Below are 20665 nucleotides of genomic sequence, written 5' to 3' on the forward strand. Positions count from 1 at the left end.
CATGGCCTGTATCAGGCACACCTTAATCGCCAGACTGACATCGTTCCTCCTTAGTACCTTGGAGAGGTCTCTGACAACAGACTTCCCCAGTGCAATTCGTCTTTTAATTTCCTGGCTGCTGGTACCAAGAGTGTTGATTTTATTGCCAAGCAAACTGAAGCTGTAAACAGTTGAAATTCTAAAAAGTATCTTATATAAGGTCAAATAGTTAAGAAGTGGTACAAAGATAGTATTCAATTTAAGTTGTGACTTTAAAGCTGCAATACTCTCCAAGGAGAAACTTGTTTTCACCCACTGCAACACAGATCAGCTTGGTTTTTGACGGTCTATGGTATGTTCAAGATTCTTCTCCTGTACCACAAATCAAAGGCATCAATTCTTTTTCTGTCATCTTTAGTCATTATGCAGCTCTCTGATGCATAACAAGTAACTGGGAAGACCATGACCTGCATCAGGTGCATCATAGTCTCTAGACTGACATTGTTGCTTTTCCATACTCTGGAAGGCTTCCTGACAGCAGATTTACCTAATGCAATTCGTCTTTTGATTTTCTGACTGCTGGTGACAAGGGTATTGATTGTGGAGCCAAGCAAGCTGTAATGGTTAACAACTTCAGTCTCTCTTCCATCACTCATGGTGCTGCCAATTGGCCCAGTGGTGAGAATCTTTGTATTCTTGATGTTGAGCTTCAATTCATATTAAAGACTATGGTCCTTGACCTTCTGCAAAAAAAAAGCTGCAATACTATTTTACTTCTCCATTATTCCATCATACCTTAATTGTTTTGCTTTTGTATGCAAAGAATGAGGACAGATGTGAAATACTATAATGGACAATTTGAAAACTATTTCAGCATTAGGGTGTGTATATATCTATATAAAGATGGGTAGTTTTAAGATTATTTAGGAAATTGATATTCATATATGGAAGTAGTTCTTAGATACTTTCAACACCTATAGTAAATATCTTTTCAGCACCACTAATATCAGTACAAATACATTTTTACGTGACCACACACGCTGTTAAGACAGGAGGGAAGAAGTTGTCATTGTTGTTGTTAGATGCCATTGAGTTGAGTACAGCTTATAGCAACTCTATGAACACCAGATCAGAACTGTGTCCTGTCCTGTGCTATGTTCATCATCTGTGACACACTTGAGCCCATTGCTGTAGTTGTTGTCACTACATTTCACTGAGAGTCGTCTTCTTTTTTACTGGCCCTCTACCTTTCCAAACATGATGTCCCTTTCCAAGGAAAAAACTCTCTTAGCGACCTACCCAAAGTATATGAGACAAAACTTCACCATCTTCTTTTCTTTCAAGGAGCACTCTTGCTACAGTTTTTCTAAGACATGCCTTTTTTCCCCTTTGGCAGTCCATGAGATGTTCAATACTCTTCTCTAACACCATAGTTCAAAGGCTTCAGTTCTTTTTTTGTTATCCTTATTCATTGTACAGCTTTCTGATGCATAGCAAGTGATTAAAAAGACTGGCCTGAATCAGATGCACCTTAGTCTTTAAACTGACATCATTGCTCCTCAGTAATTTGGAGAGGTCCCTGACAGGGGACTTGCCCAATGCAGTATGTCTCTGATTGCTGGTATCCAGAGTATTGGTTATGGATCAAAGTAAGATGAAATCATGGATATTTAATCTTTTCTTCATCTACTGTGATGTTTCTTATTTGTCCATTGGTGAGGATTTTTGTCTTCTTGATGTTGAGAGGCTATCTTTGTTGAAGGCTGTAGTCTTTGATCTTCTACAGTAAGAATTTCAAGTTATTCTTACTTTCAGCAAGCAAGGTTTATGAAAAGGAATGTGGCAACCAATTCTTTTTGGTACAGCGACTTTGTGTATTCCTTCCATCTTATTTTGATACTTCCTGCATCATTCAAGATTTTGCACATAGTGTCACTCAGTATTGTGACTTGAGGCTTGACTTTGTTTTTCAATTCTTCCAACTTGAGAAATGCTGAGTGAGTTCTTCCCTTTTTATTCTCCAATATGTTCTTTGCACACTCTGTTATAATAGTTTGTTTTGTTTTCCCATGTTTCCCTTGGAAATCTTCTGTTCATCTCTATTACTTTGGTCTTTTTTCCCCCCATTGTTTTGGCTTCTTGGTGCACTAGTACAATTTTCAGTCTCTTCTGGTATCCCTCTTCCTCTTCCATCTTTGTAATGACCTTTTGCTTTCTTCATTGATTTGCTTACACAGTAAGTATTTATAATATTTCACACTGTCCTTCATTCATGTATTGATTATACTGTGAACTACCAAAAGAACAAACTGTCCTGAAAGAAGTGCAAGTGGGGTGCTCCTTTGAGGCCCTGAAGGATGGTAAGACTTCATCTCACAAACTTGGGGCATGTTATCAGGAAGGACTAGTCCTTGGAAAAGGATACCATGCTTGGAAAAGTAGATCATCAAAGGAGAGGAAGACCTTCTAGGAGATGATTTGACAATGACTGCCACAGTGGGTCATAGACATGACAGTAAGATTGTGAAGATGGCACAGGACTCAGCAAAGTTTCAATTGGTTATGCATGCGGTCACTGTGAATTGGCTTTGTCTTGACAGTACCTCACATTGTTTTGCCTCAAAGTTGAGTTCTGAGGATGATTTTAAATTCAGGCTCAAGGAGGTAATACAGCTGCCCGTATTTCTGTTTGTGCATGAACCAAAAAGTAGATGCCCAATAACTAATTAGCAGCTGACTCTGATAGAAGTGATTGGTCACTGACCGTAATATGCACCTAATTACCTATGTAGTGATCTGTGGACTGACGATCCATCAGTTTATACTACTGTGTGCATTTTCTTGCATTTAATATACAGAAATTAAGCTGTGTATTTCTAATCCTAGAACACTCCTGTTAAGAAGGCAGTATTATCCTTGTTTTACAAATAAGAAATCTGATCTTAGAGGAGTAAATAGCCTACATTAGGGGGTAGAAGTGGCATTCGACACTCTTTTCTACCAAAAGAGACTTACTATAGAAATTTCAGATGCTTCTAATTTTACCAGAGAGAGGGTCATGGGGGAACATCAAACACTTGGCTTTTGTCAGGTGCTAGGGAGCACCACTAATTTGTCATCACTTTACATTTTCAAGAAGATTTGGTGGAACAGTGGTTAAACGCTTGGCTGTGGACAGAAAGTTTAAAGGTTCAAATCCACCATTTGCTTCCTAAGAGAAAGTTGTGACATCAGCTTCATAAAGATAGACAGCCTTGGAAAAATTACGGCCTTTCTACTCTGTCCTGAAGGATCATTATGAGCTGAGATGTACTCAACAATAGTGGAATTGGGTTTTATATTGTTAGCATATAGTATTATTGGCTACCTGGGTAATAATGATTTTTTACTATTAAACCGATATGATAAATGGATGTGGTTCAGACTCTACAACAATGAATGAGTGAATGAATGATGTAAGACTTTGGATACTAGGCCACAAAATATGACAGCTTTCCTCTTGGCTTCTTTCTGGCAAAGCTAGCTTTTGTGTCATGAAATACACACATGCACGAATGGGAGGAACTGAGCCTACTTCTAGCCAACAGCCCTGCTCAAGCTTATTAGAAGCAGATCCTCCAGCTTCTCTTAAAATTTTAGATGACCACAAACATGGCCAACATCTTGACTACATTCTCATAAGAGACCTTGAATGTGAACAGCTTTCATGTTCCTGACTTAAAAAAAAAACAAACAACTATGTGAAATAATAAGTATTTGGTGTTTTAACTTTCCTAGTTTTAATTTTCAGTTCTACAATTTCCCCTTAGTTCTTTTTACCATTCCTATTTTTTGCAGATTTCGTACCTATTCATTATTGCCAGTGTATTTTAGTTCATTGAAGAGAAGTAAAAAGCTGCTTTAAAATCCTTGTCTGCTATTTCTATACTAAGTGAGGTCTTGGAATCAGTCTCAGTGTTTGTTTCTTTTGAGAATGTGTTCCATTCTCCTGGTGTTTTGTATGTTGAGTAATTTTAGATTTTATTCTTGACATAATAATGAATATTACATTTTGGAGATTCTGACCTTTACATGCTATAGATAGTTGTTTTGTTTTGTTTTGTTTTGTTTTTGCCATGATCTAACTTAATAGAGGCAAGCTTTTTTTCCTTCACTAAACTTAATATAGAATTGAACTTTTTTTTCTGGTAATTTCTTCTCTGATGAGTTTAATTTCTTTTCTTCCAGCGGGCAGTTAACTTGGCTGGACTTGAATACACTGTTTCTTGGCCAGCATCTTTGGTTCAAGTTTAGATCTTTTTATCTTTAGTTAGATTGTTTTAATCTGTTTTATGCATGTGTGATTCAGGGCTTAGTTAGAGATGCAGGCTGACTAAGTTTGAGAATCCTTTTTTATCTTGTTCCCTTTCAAAATTCTTTCACTTTCTTTAGCAATTATGGAGGTCCTCCTCAGCCCCCCACTAGTTTCTGTTTTCAGAATCCCTAGTTCAGAAAGCCTGTAGTTTCCCTTGCTCTTTGTGTTCTCTACCAATGCAGTTGATTCAGGCCTGAATCCTCTAAAATGGGGAGCTCAACTTCCCTTCTGTAAGTACAGCGTCTATCTATGTCTACTTTACTTACCAGGGCCTGTAGTTAATGACCATTGTATTACTGTAGATTTCACCCCCCCCCCCAAGGGCATTAGTTGGTCATTACTGAAAGGAGATGTTGTTTTGGTCTTTTTAAAATATATTCCATTTTTCTTCTAATTATGTTTGTGTATTCCTTTAGATTCTTCAGCTTATTTAAATAGATGTTTTAAAATTTTGACTGCAGCCTTCAATATGGATTGAAGCTCAACATTGAGAAAACAAAGATTCTCACCACTGGGCCAATTGGCAGCATCATGATAGATGGTGAAGAGATTGAGATTGTTAACAGCTTCAGTTTGCTTGGTTCTACAATCAACACTCTTGGTACCAGCAGCCAGGAAATTAAAAGACAAATTGCATTGGGAAAGTCTGCTGTCAGAGACCTCTCCAAAGTACTGAAGAGCAACAGTGTCATTCTGGAGACTGAGGTGTGCCTGACACAGGTCATGGTTTTTGCAATCACTTGCTATGCATCAGAGAGCTGGACAATGACTAGGGATGAAAGAAGGATGTTGATGCCTTTGAGCTGTGGTGCTGAAGAAGAGTATTGAATATACCATGGACTACTAGGAGAACAAACAAATTCATCTTGGAGAGGGTGAGACCAGGCTGCTCCTTGGAGGGAAGGATTCTAAAGCTTCATCTGACATACTCTGGACATGTTGCAAGGTGGGATCAGTCCTTGGAGAGAGATGTCATACTTGGGAAGGTAGAGGGACAGTGAAGGAGAAGAATACCCTCGATGAGGTGGATTGATTCAGTGACTGGGGTAATGAGGATAGGTGTATAGGAGACAATAAGTTGGCAAGGGATAGAGCAGGGTTTAGGGCTGTTGTACATAGGGTTGCTTTGAGTCGCAGGCAGCTTGACGGCACATAACAACAACAACCAGTATCATTATCACTATTGTTTCTGGTTTGTTTCTATTGATTGATTGATTTTCTTTTTAACTTCTTGCTGTTTAAGGTTCTGAGAGGTAATTCAAAGATTGTTTTTAAAAAATATTTATTTTTAGAATGGTTCTAAAATGATCTTTACACTTGTTAGTTCTGCTCCCTACCAAAATGTGAGCTTTCTAGGATCTCTACATTTAATGCTGTAGGTATTCAATATGATTGCTGTTTTGCCTGGCTACAACTTGATGGTCTTCAGTAATTTATGAAATTAGTTTGTTTAAGCTCATAGTAAACTTGTTACCCTCCACTCTCCCCCACACTCCTTAGTAGACTCTAGCCTCTTGTGGAGTCTTCTTACACTGTACATTTCTCTCTCCTTGCTCTTGAGTTGGAACTGACTCAGAGCTGACCCTATGTTGGATTCCCAAGGCTGTAAACCACATGGGAGGAGGTTGCCTATCTTTCTAACTGGTGGATTTGAATTACCATAGAGGCCTAGTCTTAGGGTTTACAGCACAACTTCCCTTGTCCTATAGTACTTGAGCTTCCTTAGAGCTTGTTTGATAATCAGTAATAGACTCAAGAGTATCCTTTACAGTTCTTGGAGTTCTGTGTGATCATGTCTTTGCAATCACTTGCTATGCATCTGAGAGCTGGACAGTGACTAGGGAGGACAGAAGGAGAGTTGATGCCTTTAAGCTGTGGTGCTAGAGAAAAGTATTGAATATACCATGGACTACTAAGAAAATTAACAGATTCATCCTGGAGAGGGTTAAACCAGGCTGCTCCTTGGAGGCAAGGATTCTGAAGCTTCATCTGACATGCTTTGGACATGTTGCAAGGAGGGACCAGTTCTTGGAGAAGGACATCATGCTTGGGAGGGTAGAGGGATAGCACAGGAAAGGAAGATCCTCAATGAGGTGGATTGATTCAGTGACTGGAGTAATTTTGGTAGGTGTATCTGAGACAGTGAGATTGGCACAGGACAGAGCAGGGTTTAAGCCTGTTGTCCATAGGGTCACTGTGAGTCTCAGGTGACTGGACAGCACATAACAGCAACAACAACAACATTGGTATGAAATACTTGTCGTCCCTGTAAATAGACTTATTGAGAGGTCAAATTAAGAAAATATGAATTGATTTTGTAGTGCAAAGTCTTAAAAATGTAAGATGATGTCATTCAGAAGCATAGCTGAAGTTTTGTGATTCCCACACAGTGCATGCTATAACTCATCACTATCGAGCTAGAACCAACTCATAGCTGACCCTCCACTGGGTTTGCAGAGGTTGTAAATGACACCAGAGAAAATGACCCATTTTTCTTCCGTGGAGCCACTGGTGGAGTGGAATCTCCAGAGAGATAGCACCCTTGTGTTAGCAGCACAGCTTCACCACTTGAGCTCCTTACCGAAAAAATTCCATGCCAGGGATTACCGTAGTTATTGAAGCTTTTTTAATTCTGTAAGTGCTAACTAATATAGACGCCAACATTATTAAATATTGAAAACTTATCAGTGGGAAGAATGTTGGCAAATTTTGTTGTTGCTATTATGTGCCACAGCTGACCCTCCAGCATGTTTTCAGAGGTTGTGAATTGTATGGGAGGTGACTGCCCGTCTGTTTTCCCTGGAGCGTCGAATTGATTTGAACTGCCTACTTTCAGGTTGGCAGCACAGTTCTTTACCCACTAGGCTACTAGAGCTTAGGCAAACTTTAGTAAAATAATAATAGTTTTGCTTTCTTTGAAAAGAAATTCTTAATAAATATTATTACTAATAATACTTAAAAATAAAAAAATACCTAATACACTTTATATTTCTTTAACTAAACTGAGAAAATGGATTGATTGATTGATTGATTGGCTTTAACATAAATATGTTTTAACCAATTACATAAATAAGCTTCTGGCTTAACAACTTTTCTACCTTTAGCATTCTTGACTATATTGTGCTAAAGAAGTGACTATAGTTATCGGTAGTATGTCACTGTTCTAATAAGGGAGGTGTGTGTGTGTGTGTGTGTGTGTGTGTGTGTGTGTGAACTCCAAGAGGCTTTACGTTTATATATGAGAGAACTGTGACATTTTGTTGTTGTTGTTGTTGTTGTTATGTGCCATCGAGTCGTTTCCGACTCATAGCGACCCTATGCACAACAGCTCTAAACCCTGCTCTATCCTGCGCCAACCGCACCGCCTCTGACACACCCATCCCGATTACCCCAGTCACCGAATCAATCCATCTCATAGAGGGTCTTCCCTCCTGTGCTGTCCCTCCACCCTCCCAAGCATGATGTCCCTCCCCAAGGACCCGTCCCTCCTGGCAACATGTCCGAAGTATGTCAGACGAAGCCCCAGAATCCTTGCCTCCAAGGAGCAGCTTGGTTTAATCCTCTCCAAGATGGATCTGTTTGTTTTCCTGGCAGTCCAGGGTACATTCAGTACCCTTCTCCAGCACCACAGTTCAAAAGCATCCAACTCTCCTTCTGTCCTCCCTAGTCATTGTCCAACTCTCTGATGCATAACAAGCGATTGCAAATACCATGACCTGTATCAGGTGCACCTTAGTCTCCAGAGAGACACTGTTGCTCCTGAGTACGTTTGAGAGGTCCCTAACGGCAGACTTTCCCATCGCGATACGCTTTTTGATTTCCTGACTGCTGGTACCAAGAGTGTTGACTGTGGAGCCAAGCAAACTGAAGCTCTGAACACTCTCAATCTCTTCATCATCCATCCTGACGCTGCCAATTGGTCCAGTGGCGAGAATCTTTGTCTTCTTGACGTTGAGCCTTAGTCCATACTGAAGGCTGCAAGGAACTGTGACATATGTAAGTAAAATTATTTTCCCAAGTCACTTGTTGTTATGTGCTGTTGAGTCACCTGTAACTCATAGCAACCCTATGTCCAACAGCCCTGAACCCTGCTCCACCTCATTGTTTCTGACAACACCTTTGCCCTTTACCCCAGTTATTAAGTCAGTCATCTCATCCAGAGTCTTCCTCTCTTGTGGTGTCCTTCCACCCTTATAAGCATGATGTCCTTCTCCAAGGACAGTCCCTCCTTGCAACATACCCAAAGTATGTCAGGTGAAGCTTCAAAATCCTTGCATCCAAGAAACAGCCTGACTTCACTTCTCCAGGATGAACCTGTTTGTTTAACTCCATGGTATATACCATGCTCTTCTCTAGCACCACAACTCAAAAGGCATCAATGATTCTTCTATCATCTTTAGTCATTGTCCAGATCACTTATACATAGCAAGCAATTGTGGAGGCCATGGCCTGGATTAGATGCACTTTATTTTCTAGACGGACATCATTGGTCTTTAGTACTCTGAACAGGATCCTAACATCAGGTTAGCAGATTTTCCTAATGCGATTTGTCTTTTAATTTTCTGGATGCTAATACCAAGAGTGCTGATTATAGAGCTAACCAAACTGAAGCTGTTAATAATCTGAGTTTCTTCTCTCTCTATCATGATATTACCAATTGGCCAAGAGGTGAGAATCTTTGTTTTCTTGATGTTGAACTTCAATCCACATTGACGGTTGTAGTCCTTGACTTTCTGCAGCAAATGCCTCAGGTCCTTCTCAATTTGGGCAAGCAGGGTTGTGTCATCTGTGTAACTCAGGCTATTGATAAGTCTTCCTCCAATCCTGATGCCACATTCCTCCTCTTAGAGCCCAGCCTCCCAGATGATCTGTTCCACATATAGATTGAAAAAGATGGAGATAGGACACATCCCTGGCATACACTTTTCCTGATTTTGAACTAGGCAGTGTTTCCTTGCTCTGTTTTGACAACTTCCTCCTAGTCCAAGTATAGGTTTTACATAAGCACAATCAAGTGTTCTGGGATTTCCATTCTTAGAGTCAGCCACTGTTTGTTGTGATTGACACAGTCAAATGCCTTTGCATGGTCAATGAAACACAGATAGACATTCCTCTGATACACTCTGCTTTTAACTACGATAGTAGATCCCGTTTCAAAGTGTACTCAGTACTCGGTATCAAGTGTGTGCTGTACTTTGATGGTATAAGAAAGTTAATATAGTCTACTCTCAGAAAAATGGGAACATACAGAAACATTAAAAATTACAAAGTGATAATATTGTAAATAATGATGAAAACAAAATCATTGGAACATGGAAAAGGGGAAATTATTTTGCCTTCGTATTAGTGAAGAGGGTAACAATTAACCCAGACTTTGAAGAATTCAAGGATCTTAGAAGGGAACACAGCTTAGAAAAAATGCAGAAAGGAATTCAAAGTGGGAGACGGGTAAATGAATCTTGAATGTGAAGAGGTCAGAGTAAAGAGTAAGAAATAGTTAGAGATAAGATCAAAGGGGTGAGTTAGATATGACAGAACTGAGACCTAGTCTCTGAATGTCATATTGCAAGGCGTAATTCCTCTAACACTCTTTACAGTGTGACTTTGAATATCATCACTATGGGTTTGCCCAATCTTACACGGTTAATTCTGAAGAAAGATTCAATTGGGAAAACAGTCAATGATGCAGAAAGCATTAAAAGAGTATAGAATAGGCAGAATTATTGAGCCAAAAAGAATAGGTCAGCATTCATCCATATCAGGAGTATCATATGATTTATTTCAGAACTAGTTTTCTTGAAAGAAAAAAAAATAATCAAGTTATACTGAAGGTATTGGCAAAAAAAATTCTAGATATTGATGAAATACTTCTAATTGATATGTTTCAACAAATAGATGTGCTGGAAGCACTCACTTAATTGAAAAATTTGGAAGTTGACAGCCTATCCAACCAACTGACAGGGGTCTTTATTTGTGCACATTCCAAAGAAAAATGATCAACAAAATGTGGAAAATACCAAAAAATAAAAATGATACCACATGTCAGTGAAATATTTGTTGAAGATACTGAAGGCTTATTGTAGCAGTACATTCACGAGAATTCAGGTGAGATTAAGAAGAGGCCCTGAAACAAGGGATGTCATTGCTGATACCAGATGGATCTTTACTGAAAGCAGAGAATACCATGAAGATGTTTATCTCTACTTTGTAAAGGCATTTAATGGTGTGGATCATAACAAATTATAAGTAAGGTTACAAAGAATGTGCTTTTGTGGAATTTGTGCCAAAAGGCAGTTATTTGAAAGAACAAGGGACTACTGTATGGTTAAATATAAGGAAAGATGTGTGTCATAGTTATACTATCATTTACTATATTTGATCTGGCATGCTGAGTAAGTAATTGGAGAAATTGAACTACATGAAGAAGAATGACACATCGAGATTAGATAGTTATTTAACAACCTGAAATATATGGATGACACAGCCTTGCTTGCTGAAAGCAAAGAAGACCTGAAGCATTTACTGATAAAGCTTAAAGACACTAGCTTTCAGTACGAATTACACTTCAACCTTAAGAAAACAAAAATTGTTACAGCAAGACTTAGAGGAAACATCTTGAGAGATGGGAGAGAATAAGGACAACTTGGTTCCACAGTCAACACCCATGCAAGCAGCAGTCAAGAAAAGTCAAGATTATTGTTTGGGATGTTTACTGCAAAGATCTCTTGAACCTGTGAAACAACCAGGTTGTCACTTTTAGGACTAAGATACATTTTACCTAAACCATGGTATTTTCAATTGCCTTACATGAACCCATGAAAGCAGGACAGTGGATAAGGAAGATGAAAGAATTAGTGCCTTTGTAGTATGCATTTGTGAAGAATATTGTCTCTATCGTGGACTACCAAAATATGAACAAATTTGTCTTAGAGAAAGTACGAATGCTGTGTAGGCTGATGAGACTCTGTGGAGAAGGACATCATGGCAGAGTAGAGGGCCAGTGAAAAAGAAAGATCTTCAGTGAAGTGGATACAGCAAGGAACTAAACAAAGACAAAATTAGTGAGGATGTCACTGAACCTACTGGATGGATCTTTCTTTGCTGCAGCAGTGAAAGACTGTTCTCATTTAAAAAGTTTTAGTTCTTTAATGTAGAGATTAAGATAAGTCTAGTATGATTGTCAGAACTATGTGATTTACTTGTCTCATGAGATTTTTTAATGTAGATCAACATCACTCCTCCTGTCATTGTGTTTTATCTCCCCTTTTTCCTTTTTGAATGATGTGGTACGAGGAACAAGACAACACATAAGACTGAATTCATAATGTAGGCGCTTTATAACTCTGTGCAAGAGTCTTAATCTCTCCAGATAGAAGATGGTTAGACACAGTTCACACAGGGCAAGGTTCAGATCTGAGCTGATAGCATAGCTATCTATGAGTCACAGTAGGCAAAAATATCTGGCACCCGTCCAGTCTCCATGGGATCCATAGGGTTTTCTTTGGCTTATTTTCAAAAGTAGATTGCCAACCATTCTTCATAATCAGCCTTGGGCTGGAAGCTTCACTGCAACCTGTTGAGCATCATTGCAGCCCATCCTTCCAGAGGCAGGTAGTGGTAACAGGGAGGGTGTGAGGTGTGCTGGCAGAGGACTTAGGTCTCCCTTATTGTTTTACTGTTATGTCCCACAGTGCAGCTCCTTACTACAAAGCCACCACAGCTCTGTGAAGTACTATAAAATTGATAATTAATGATCCTCTTAAAAAAGAACAACACTGTAATACCAAGTCATCTAATGAAATTGAAATGATCTCTTTTATCCATTACTTGAAAAATTACTCACTTTCTGGCTTAAAAAGGGAGGAAAATGTGCAACAGTGAATGAATGAAAATCCAACTTTTCTGTAAACTTTTGTTAAAATTACAATAAAATAAAATCAAAACAAAAAAGCACAATGCTCAATGCATACATACTTTACTAATTAAACTGCTGTTTGGTTTAAAGAAGATTTCAGTGGATAGTTTTAATTTAAAATGTAAAGATCCTTTCTGGGCAGTAGTTTGAAGTACTCGTCCAGTCTCTGTGGGATCCATAGGGTTTTCATTGGCTTATTTTCAAAAGTAGATTACCAGCCATTCTTCATAATCAGCCTTGGGCTGGAAGCTTCACTGCAACCTGTTGAGCATCATTGCAGCCCATCCTTCCAAAGGCAGGTGGTGGTAACAGGAAGGATGTGAGGTGTGCTGGCAGAGGATTTAACCCAGGTCTCCCTTGTTGTTGTTTTGCTGTTATCATGTCCCATCAGGTTGGCTGTGACTGACAGTGATGCTGTTAGCTCAGATCTTAACCTTGCCCCGTCCTCTGCCATCCTCACCATCTCTCAAACACTTGAGCTCATTGCTACAGTCATCATGTCAATCAATTTTGTTGTGGATCTTCCTCTCTTATGCTGTCCCTCCACCTTTCCAAGCATGATGCCCTTCTCCAGGGACTGACCCCTCCTCTAACAGCTTGCCCAAAATATATGACAGAGTTTTACTATCCTTGGCTCTAAGGAACACTCTGGTTTCACTTTCTCCAGGACATATTTGTTCTTTTGGCAGCTCATGGCTTATACTCAGTACTCTTCTCCAGTACCACAACTCAAAAGCATTGTTTGTTCTTCTGTTTATCCTTAGTAGAGAATTATACCCTGAATCATCAGTGCCTCATGCCTAGACAATTTAGACATTCAGTGAATATTTTCATAATTTAATTGGAGCTCTGAGTGGGCTGGTGGGTAGGGACCTGTACTGCCAACCCAATGGATTAAATCCACCAGCTGCCCTGAGGAAGAGATGAGCAATCTCCTCCTTTGTGATTTATAGCCTCTGAAAACCAGCTGGAGGGTCAGCTGTGAGTCACTTCTGACTTGATGCAATGTAGGGATGGAGGAATCTCAGGTAGGAAATGCAAGAGCCCTCATGGCTCAATGTGCTTGGCTCTTAACAAGAAAGTCTGCAGTTTGAACCTACTAACCACTCCATGAGAGAAAGATGTGGCAGTCTGCTTCTATACAGAAGCAGCCTTTGAAACCCTATTGGGCAATTTTACCCTGTCCTCTAGGATTGCTGAGTTGGAATGAATAACAATGGATTTGGGTCTTTTTAAAAGCAGAGCATATGTTGAAATACATAATTGATGAAATGAAAAAGCTTTTCTGAGGAATAGATTTCTATCCACTGTAGTTGGGTAGGTAAGTGCGTACATATTGTGGTGATAGAGAAAATGGAAAATGTTTAAGGCGGAAAGTTTGCTGTAAACTGGAGCCTACTGGAAAGGACTTAACTTGTAATTCTCCTCACACTTAGATGACAGTGGTTGTCCTGGGCTCCACTGCACTGTTGTGACTTGTGGCCCGCCTGTAAGCGAAATGCAAAACAGGTATCACCCTTCCTCTACATTTTCATTGCCTTCAGAAATATGCCTGGTCTTGTTCACCTTCCAGATCAGAGTTGTTGTGTGTGTGTTTAAATTTTGTTCAGAGGTTATAAAGGTAGTCTTCCGCTTAGGACAAATTGGAGTTATATGAACCACTACTTTTTTAAAAAAAACTTGTCATTTGTAACATATGGTATGAAAGAGTGTTGCAGTGTATAATTTATCCATGTCTTCATTCTTTGATGTTAATATTTACAGCTTTCAAAGAATGATTGGATTTGTAAAGATACTGTAATAAACAGGCAGTAGTAAAAAAAAAAATTAAATTAAGTTTTATATCCATTGTTTTTCACACCAGATCTTTCCAGATCGTTCCCGTTTCCTTTACCCACCCCTCTTTCTACTCATCAAATTATGTGACCTGATGATTACCCCCCTACCCATTCTCACACCTCTGCTTCTACTCTCCCCATTGGATCCTCATACATGTTACACTAGTTATCGTTCTGATTTTACAATAATGGTCTTAGACTGTATTTGTCCTTATGGGACTGAGTTAGTTTATTCAGCATAATGTTCTCCAGTCCCTCCCAAATTAGGTAGTGATTTTCAGAATCACTGCTCCCTGCATGTTGTATAGTATTCCATCGTGTATATGTACCAGAATTTCTCAGCTCATTCAGTTTTGGTTGGACATTTAGGCTGTTTCCATGTTCTTGCAATAATGACTAGCACTGCTTTGAACATGATATACAAGAGAGATTAGCAATTTCTGATTAAAAAATTGCTTACCCTTCTTCCTCCAAGCTTGCTGTTTGTGATTTTGCTCTGGGGGATTTTGCCATACAGAAGTCTGTTTTTATTTCATCGAAGTTATCAGTCTTTTTCTTTATAACTTTTATATCTTTCTGTCACATTTAGAAAGGCCTTCCTTACTCTAGGATTATAAAAAATATCTTCTGTGGTTTATTCCCCTGTAGTTTTAAAGATTTTTTGTAATTTCATATTTGTCTCAATTTTGGCTTAATCCTCTATATACTCCCGCAGCACCGAGGTTATCTCTGTCGCTAGTAAAAAACACTGCATAAGACTTAAATTCTTTATTTTTGTTGAGGGCCAGAAGTAGAAGGAAATAATTTTGTTATGTACTCTGTGGAATCAGGAAAAGAGAAAATTAGAAAATTAGAGAGGAAGAAAGATGTAATAGTGCTAAGAAAGGATACACTCCCAGGGTGCTTTGGTTTCAGTGAGCCGCTGATGCTTGACTACTGCGTAACTCTAAGGAAGATTTCTAAAGTGAGGAGGAATGATTCAGTCTAAATTTTTTCCACTGAAACAAATTTTAAGGAAAAAACTTGTTTTTAAAATTGCGATTTTGGTAAATTTGCAAATGAATTTCCCATTCAGTAATTCCCACTCATTTTGTTTCCCAGTATAGTTACAGTTCTTTCAGTGCAACAGCACTCTTTTTTTTTTTTTAAAGTTTTAATTTTATTTAATGATTTATTTATTCTCGAGCCATAAGTTTTTGTTTCTTCAGTTTCTTCTGGAAGATCTTTTTCTTCTGGGCAACCTCCTCCTCTGGTTTAGGAACAATCTGTTCCTTTTCAGTAAGGATCATCTCAATATGGCAGGGGGAGCTCATGTAGGGGTTAATCCGACCATGAGATCTGTATGTGCGGCGGCGCATCTTGGGAGCTTTGTTCACTTGGATATGCTCAATGACCAGAGAATCAACATCTAAACCCTTAAGTTCAGCATTACTTGCGTTTTTAAGCATATGCAGCAAAAACTCGGCACTCTTTTTGGACCACCGACCCTGTGTCCAACCCCACTGTTTGGCCTGGGCACATCTACCAACTCCACCGTTGTATCGTCGGAAGGGCACACACTGCTTGTGCAAAGTGACATCTTTCAGATACTTGGTGGCTTTCCGGATATGCATACCCTTGATGGCCTGGGCAGTTTCTCGGGTGTTCTTAAAATGGACCCGGAGATTTGAGCCTCTTGATTTGCATGATTTTGTGGGGTTTTCCGGGTCAAGCGAGTAGCGAACCATGTTGGCAGATTACCTGAAGCCGCTCACAGGAAAAGCACAACAGCACTCTTTTCCCACTTCCTCCCTGGGTTCCCAGCATCCATTTATTCTTTCCTTCCCCATCCTGCATTCTGAACTGTTGGGGTGGGGGTATGTGTGGCAAATGCTACCCTTTTAGTTTTGTATGGTTAATTGTTCTGAGGAGTATATTTCTCACCAGTGTTCTTTTTCTCTTTATTGGCCTTTTTTGGCTCTACAGTGATCCCTTGGGATTGGTTCAGTTTGTAGATTTGAAAGGTGTCTGAGAGCAACAACCTTTTGGGGAACTCTGTCTCATATACTTTGTGCATGTTGCCAAAGAGGGACCAGTCCTTGGAGAAGGCCATCATGCTTGGAAGGGTGGAGGGAGAGCACAGATGAGGAAGACCCTGCATAAGATGGATTGACTCTGTGACTGGGGTAATTGGGGCAGGGGTGTTGGAGACAGTAATAGGATAGTGACAAGATAGGACAGAGTTCAGAACTGTTGTGCATAGGGTCATTATGAGTCACAGGTAACTTGATGGCACATAACAATAACAACACCACCAGATGAGTAAGTCTGGTGTTTTTGATGTTTGTTTAATTTTGTTGTATGTTTCTCTCTCTCTCATTCTGTTTAGGACTTTGTGTGGTCACCATCAGAGTAGTTGGTAGTTGTAGCCAGGCACTATCTAGTTCTTCTGGTAATGGAGGCTGTGGTCCATGAGATCCATTAGTCCTCTGGACAAGCTGTTACCTCCAGCCTTTGATTCTTTTCACTCTTTTCTGCACAGGAGATACCAATAGTTGCATCTTGGTTAACGGAACTATGGGTAGGGTCATGGAAAACACCAATAAAATGACTTATCCAGGCTTTCTTGCTTGGATAGGCAGTTTTCCTACTAAATGGGCAATCTTCAAATCTTTGAAACATAAATGCATTATGAGAACCTTCCTAATGAGAACAACTCCCATTCTTTACTCCCACCCCCAGTTCTGGCAGTTACTGAATAGAACATTGTTTTGACTCTGTGGTAGCCTAATGCTCTCCTCTTCTCAAACTGGAGTTTCATTACCCTCTTCCACCCTTTAAAAATTATTGAGAAACTTAAAGAAGCTTTTGTGTGGGTGCTATCTATCAATACTAGTTGTCATTAGGTGCCATCCAGTTGATTCTGACTCCTAATAACCCCAAGTACAACAGAACAAAACACTCCTTGATCCTGTGCCATCTTCACATTGTTGCTGTGTTTGAGCCTATTGTTTCAGATACTGAGTCAATCCATCCCCTTGTCTTTTTTTTTTCAAATATTTACCATATTAGAATTAAAACAGGGAAAATTCCTTTAATATGTTTTCATAAATTTGAATAAAAGCCCTCTCTCTGTTAACATAATAAATTTTTATGAAAAATAACTATATTTTCCAAAACAAAAAGTTTTAGTGTAAAGAGTAACATTGTTTTAATTTTTTTAAGTCTCTTTAATGTCTGGTTATAGAAGTCAGCTGCATTCTCACATCTGTGTCTGCATTTAATCTGTTGCAATATATTGATTTGGTTGAAGCTGATGAAGATAATCCGGCTTTACATAGACATGAGTAGTTGGAAAAGAGAAGAATTTTTAATAGGGTTTTCAAATACTTATAGATGTTCTTTTTTGATAGCATACCACCTTGACATTTGGAAATGATATAGGGCTTACTGGAACCTGAAACCTACGATCGTATCATTGAGATTTTCTTACTATGTCACATTAAAATCCTTTGGTTTACCTTGTACTTTTTTCATAATTTTTGTAGCATCATTTGTTAGTCACTTGGAAAACACTAGTCTATTAAGTTGTGCAGCGCTTCCAGATATTGACATATTTCTTTAACATACAAAATACCATATTTATTAATTATAACTCTGGAAAAGTATTTGAGAATTGAGCAACTGTCAAGCTTATAGTAGGTGATGCAAGTTTTCAAAAATTCTAATTTTTCTTTGATAATTTAAAATTTTATGGAAGACAAAAAATACTGTTCTTTTCCTTTGTAGTGACTGACAGCTTCATTTTGCTTATTTTCAAGAAAAGTCTTCCAAATGCTTAAGAATGTCTGTTCTTCTTTTAAGTAAGAATGGTACTCCATGAGAAAAAGGTAACAGTCATGCAAAAGTTTTTCCTGACACAACTGTGGTACTTTGGCGTATAACCAAATAAATGGGAGCACAATTATGGAGACTTATTAGACATATCCAAACACCTCATGGGACTGAGTTACTGGGCTTGAAGGCTAGTCTTCATAAAGGCAATGTTCTGTATACTACCTTAGTAACATTGGTTGTTGTGTACCATCAAACTGGAACCGACCCTAGCTGACTCCAGCAGGTTTTCAGAGGCGGTTAATCACATGGGCGAGCACCCTTCTTTCTCCTGCAGAGCAGCTGGTAGACATGAACAGCATGCTTTTGGGATTGCAATGCAGCTTCTTGCCACTAGGCCACTAGAGTAACATTTAGGTTCCTAAAAGCTTGTGGGCAGCCATCTGAGATACAACTATTGGTCTTTTTCTGACTGGAGCAAATGAAATTGAAGGAATCTGAAGACTTAGGTGAACAATAGCCTCCTCTAGACTCAGATCAGAACAATTATATGGTGTCCAGCTATCACTTGCAGTCACTCTGATCAATCAATGACACAACAGAAGACCCAGGCTAGAATGGGAGAAAATAAAGACTAAAACTCAAAATTCATCAGAAAGACTTAATATGATGAAGAGTGGAAAAATTTCTCAATATATCACTCCCAAGATACCCTTTAACCTAGAATTGAAGCCACTCTGAAAAGACACCCTTCATTTTGGTATATATGATGGCTGAGGGTGTATCAACTTCTTGTTTTTGTTAAGTGCTGCTGAGTCGAGTACAACTCATAGTGACCCTATGAACAGTTCTGAACCCTGTCCTATCCTGTGCCATCTTCACAGTTCCTGACTACTACTAGAGCCCATGTGGCTTGTCAGTCCCCCAGATTGAGGGTCTTCCTCTATTTTGCCAACCCTTCACCCTTCCAAGCATAATGTCCCTCTCCAAGGAATAGCTCCACCTACCTACATGCCCAAAGTCTGTGAGACTATCTATGCCTCATTATTCTTGCCTCTAAAGAGCACTCTGGCTGCCCCCATCTCCATATTTATTTGTTCTTTTGGCAGTCCAAGGGATGTTCAGTGCTCTTCTCCAACACCACAACTCAAAGGCATGAATTCTTCTGTCATCCTTATTCATTGTCCAAATTATTGAGGAGTAATGATGTCAGTGTGAGGACTAAGGTGCATCTGATTCAGGCTACGGTCTTTTCAGTTGCTGCCTGTGTATCTGACAATTTGACTAAGGATGATAGAAAAAGAAATAGTGCCTCTTGAGTTGTGATTTTTGATATGAGTACTGAATATCTCTTGGACTGCCCAAAGAATAAATAAATAAATAGGTCTTAGAGAAAGTGTAACTAGGATACTCCTTGGAAGTAAGGATGGCAAAGTTTCCTCTCACATACTTTAGACATGTTGCTAGAAGGGGCTAATCCCTGGAAAAGGGCATCATGCTTGGAAAGGTAGAAGGTTAAGTGAAAGAGAGGAAGATCCTGAACGAGATGGATTGACACAGTGACACAACAGTAGGCTCAAGTATATAAAAAGTGTTAAGAACAGCACAGGGTAGGGCAAGGTTCAGACTTGTTCATAGGGTTGTAGAAGCAGTAGTCAGCTAGATGGTACCTCATAACATTGACAGGATTTTGACTGTTTTGCCTTCAATTGGAAATGTGTTCTTTTATAGAAATCTCTATTAAATTAATTAAACCCATGGCTTTTTTTCCTTCTCTTTTTTCTATTTTATAATAATTTTCACTGAAACCCTTATTTTTAATTTATCTAGGCTATTGTAGCTGCTTTCCTCAGTCTTACATTAAAGTTGTTATTTTAATCATTCTTTTTGCACCAAAACTTCCATTTGTTGGCGCTGGTACTAATACTGAACATTTGATTAAAGATTCTGTAGAAGAATCTTGATAATATGGAGAGACATGTAGATCAGCATTCTAAATTCTCTAAGACTTTCCTGGAGCCATGGGGGCTGGATTAATTCCTAGAAGAGCTGCCCTGAGATAATCTTTAAAAGTTAAACCTAGACTATCCCCTGAAGTCTTCTTAGAATCAACCAGCAAGATCTGCTTTGAGCATTTTAAGCACTATTTGTATCAGATCAGAATGACCACAGCAACTTGAAAGATTAGATAGGACCCTTAGGGAACAATTGAGTTTATGTTAATAGGAGGAACAACTCAGGAAAAAGAACAACCTAAAGAATGAAGTAAGTGTCACTTGTACATATGCACGTGGTTGAAATGGTATGTTGATTAATTAATTGTTGTTGTTGTTGTTAGGTGCTGTCAAGTTGTAGAGGACTCATAGCGACCCTGTGAACGAAAGGCCTGAGCACTGTTCCTACATAGAGTTTCCGGAGGCAAGCGATTTCGGAAGTGGATGCTGCTCCTGCTTCCAGGCTTGTTTTAGCCGCGAAGCTCCAGCCAACACTGTCCACATGGGTGATCATTATCACATTTGGCACATCAGTGTCACAGTGTTCATCATCACAGCAACCAGAGTTACCTCTGTACAGCAATGCACAGACCAGTGCGATACCACCTAGAATTGTTGTTGTTTGTTGTTATGTGCTGTCGAGTCGCCTGCGACTCATAGCGACCCTATGTACAACAGCCCTAAACTCTGCTCTGTCCTTGTGCCAATCGCACTGTCTCCGACACTCCCATCCCAATTATCCCAGTCACTGAATCAATCCACCTCATAGAGG

The 20665-nt window shown here is 39.2% G+C and overlaps 2 protein-coding genes across 3 annotated transcripts in view; one reads left to right on the top strand and one right to left on the bottom strand.

The window, feature by feature from the left end:
• Positions 1-20665, top strand: part of ACER3 (alkaline ceramidase 3) — a 151380-nt gene that overhangs the window by 3897 nt on the left and 126818 nt on the right. The gene's annotated exons all lie outside the window — the stretch shown is intronic.
• On the bottom strand, positions 15224-15822 carry LOC102856126 (60S ribosomal protein L17-like). Its single transcript, XM_006882872.1, has one exon. The coding sequence runs from the start codon at positions 15811-15813 to the stop codon at positions 15262-15264; it is 552 nt and encodes a 183-aa protein (XP_006882934.1). The 5' UTR covers positions 15814-15822; the 3' UTR covers positions 15224-15261.

Source organism: Elephantulus edwardii, unplaced genomic scaffold (genome assembly GCF_000299155.1).
Source record: "Elephantulus edwardii isolate Elephantulus edwardi_28Jun2011 unplaced genomic scaffold, EleEdw1.0 scaffold00025, whole genome shotgun sequence".
NCBI lineage: Eukaryota > Metazoa > Chordata > Mammalia > Macroscelidea > Macroscelididae > Elephantulus > Elephantulus edwardii.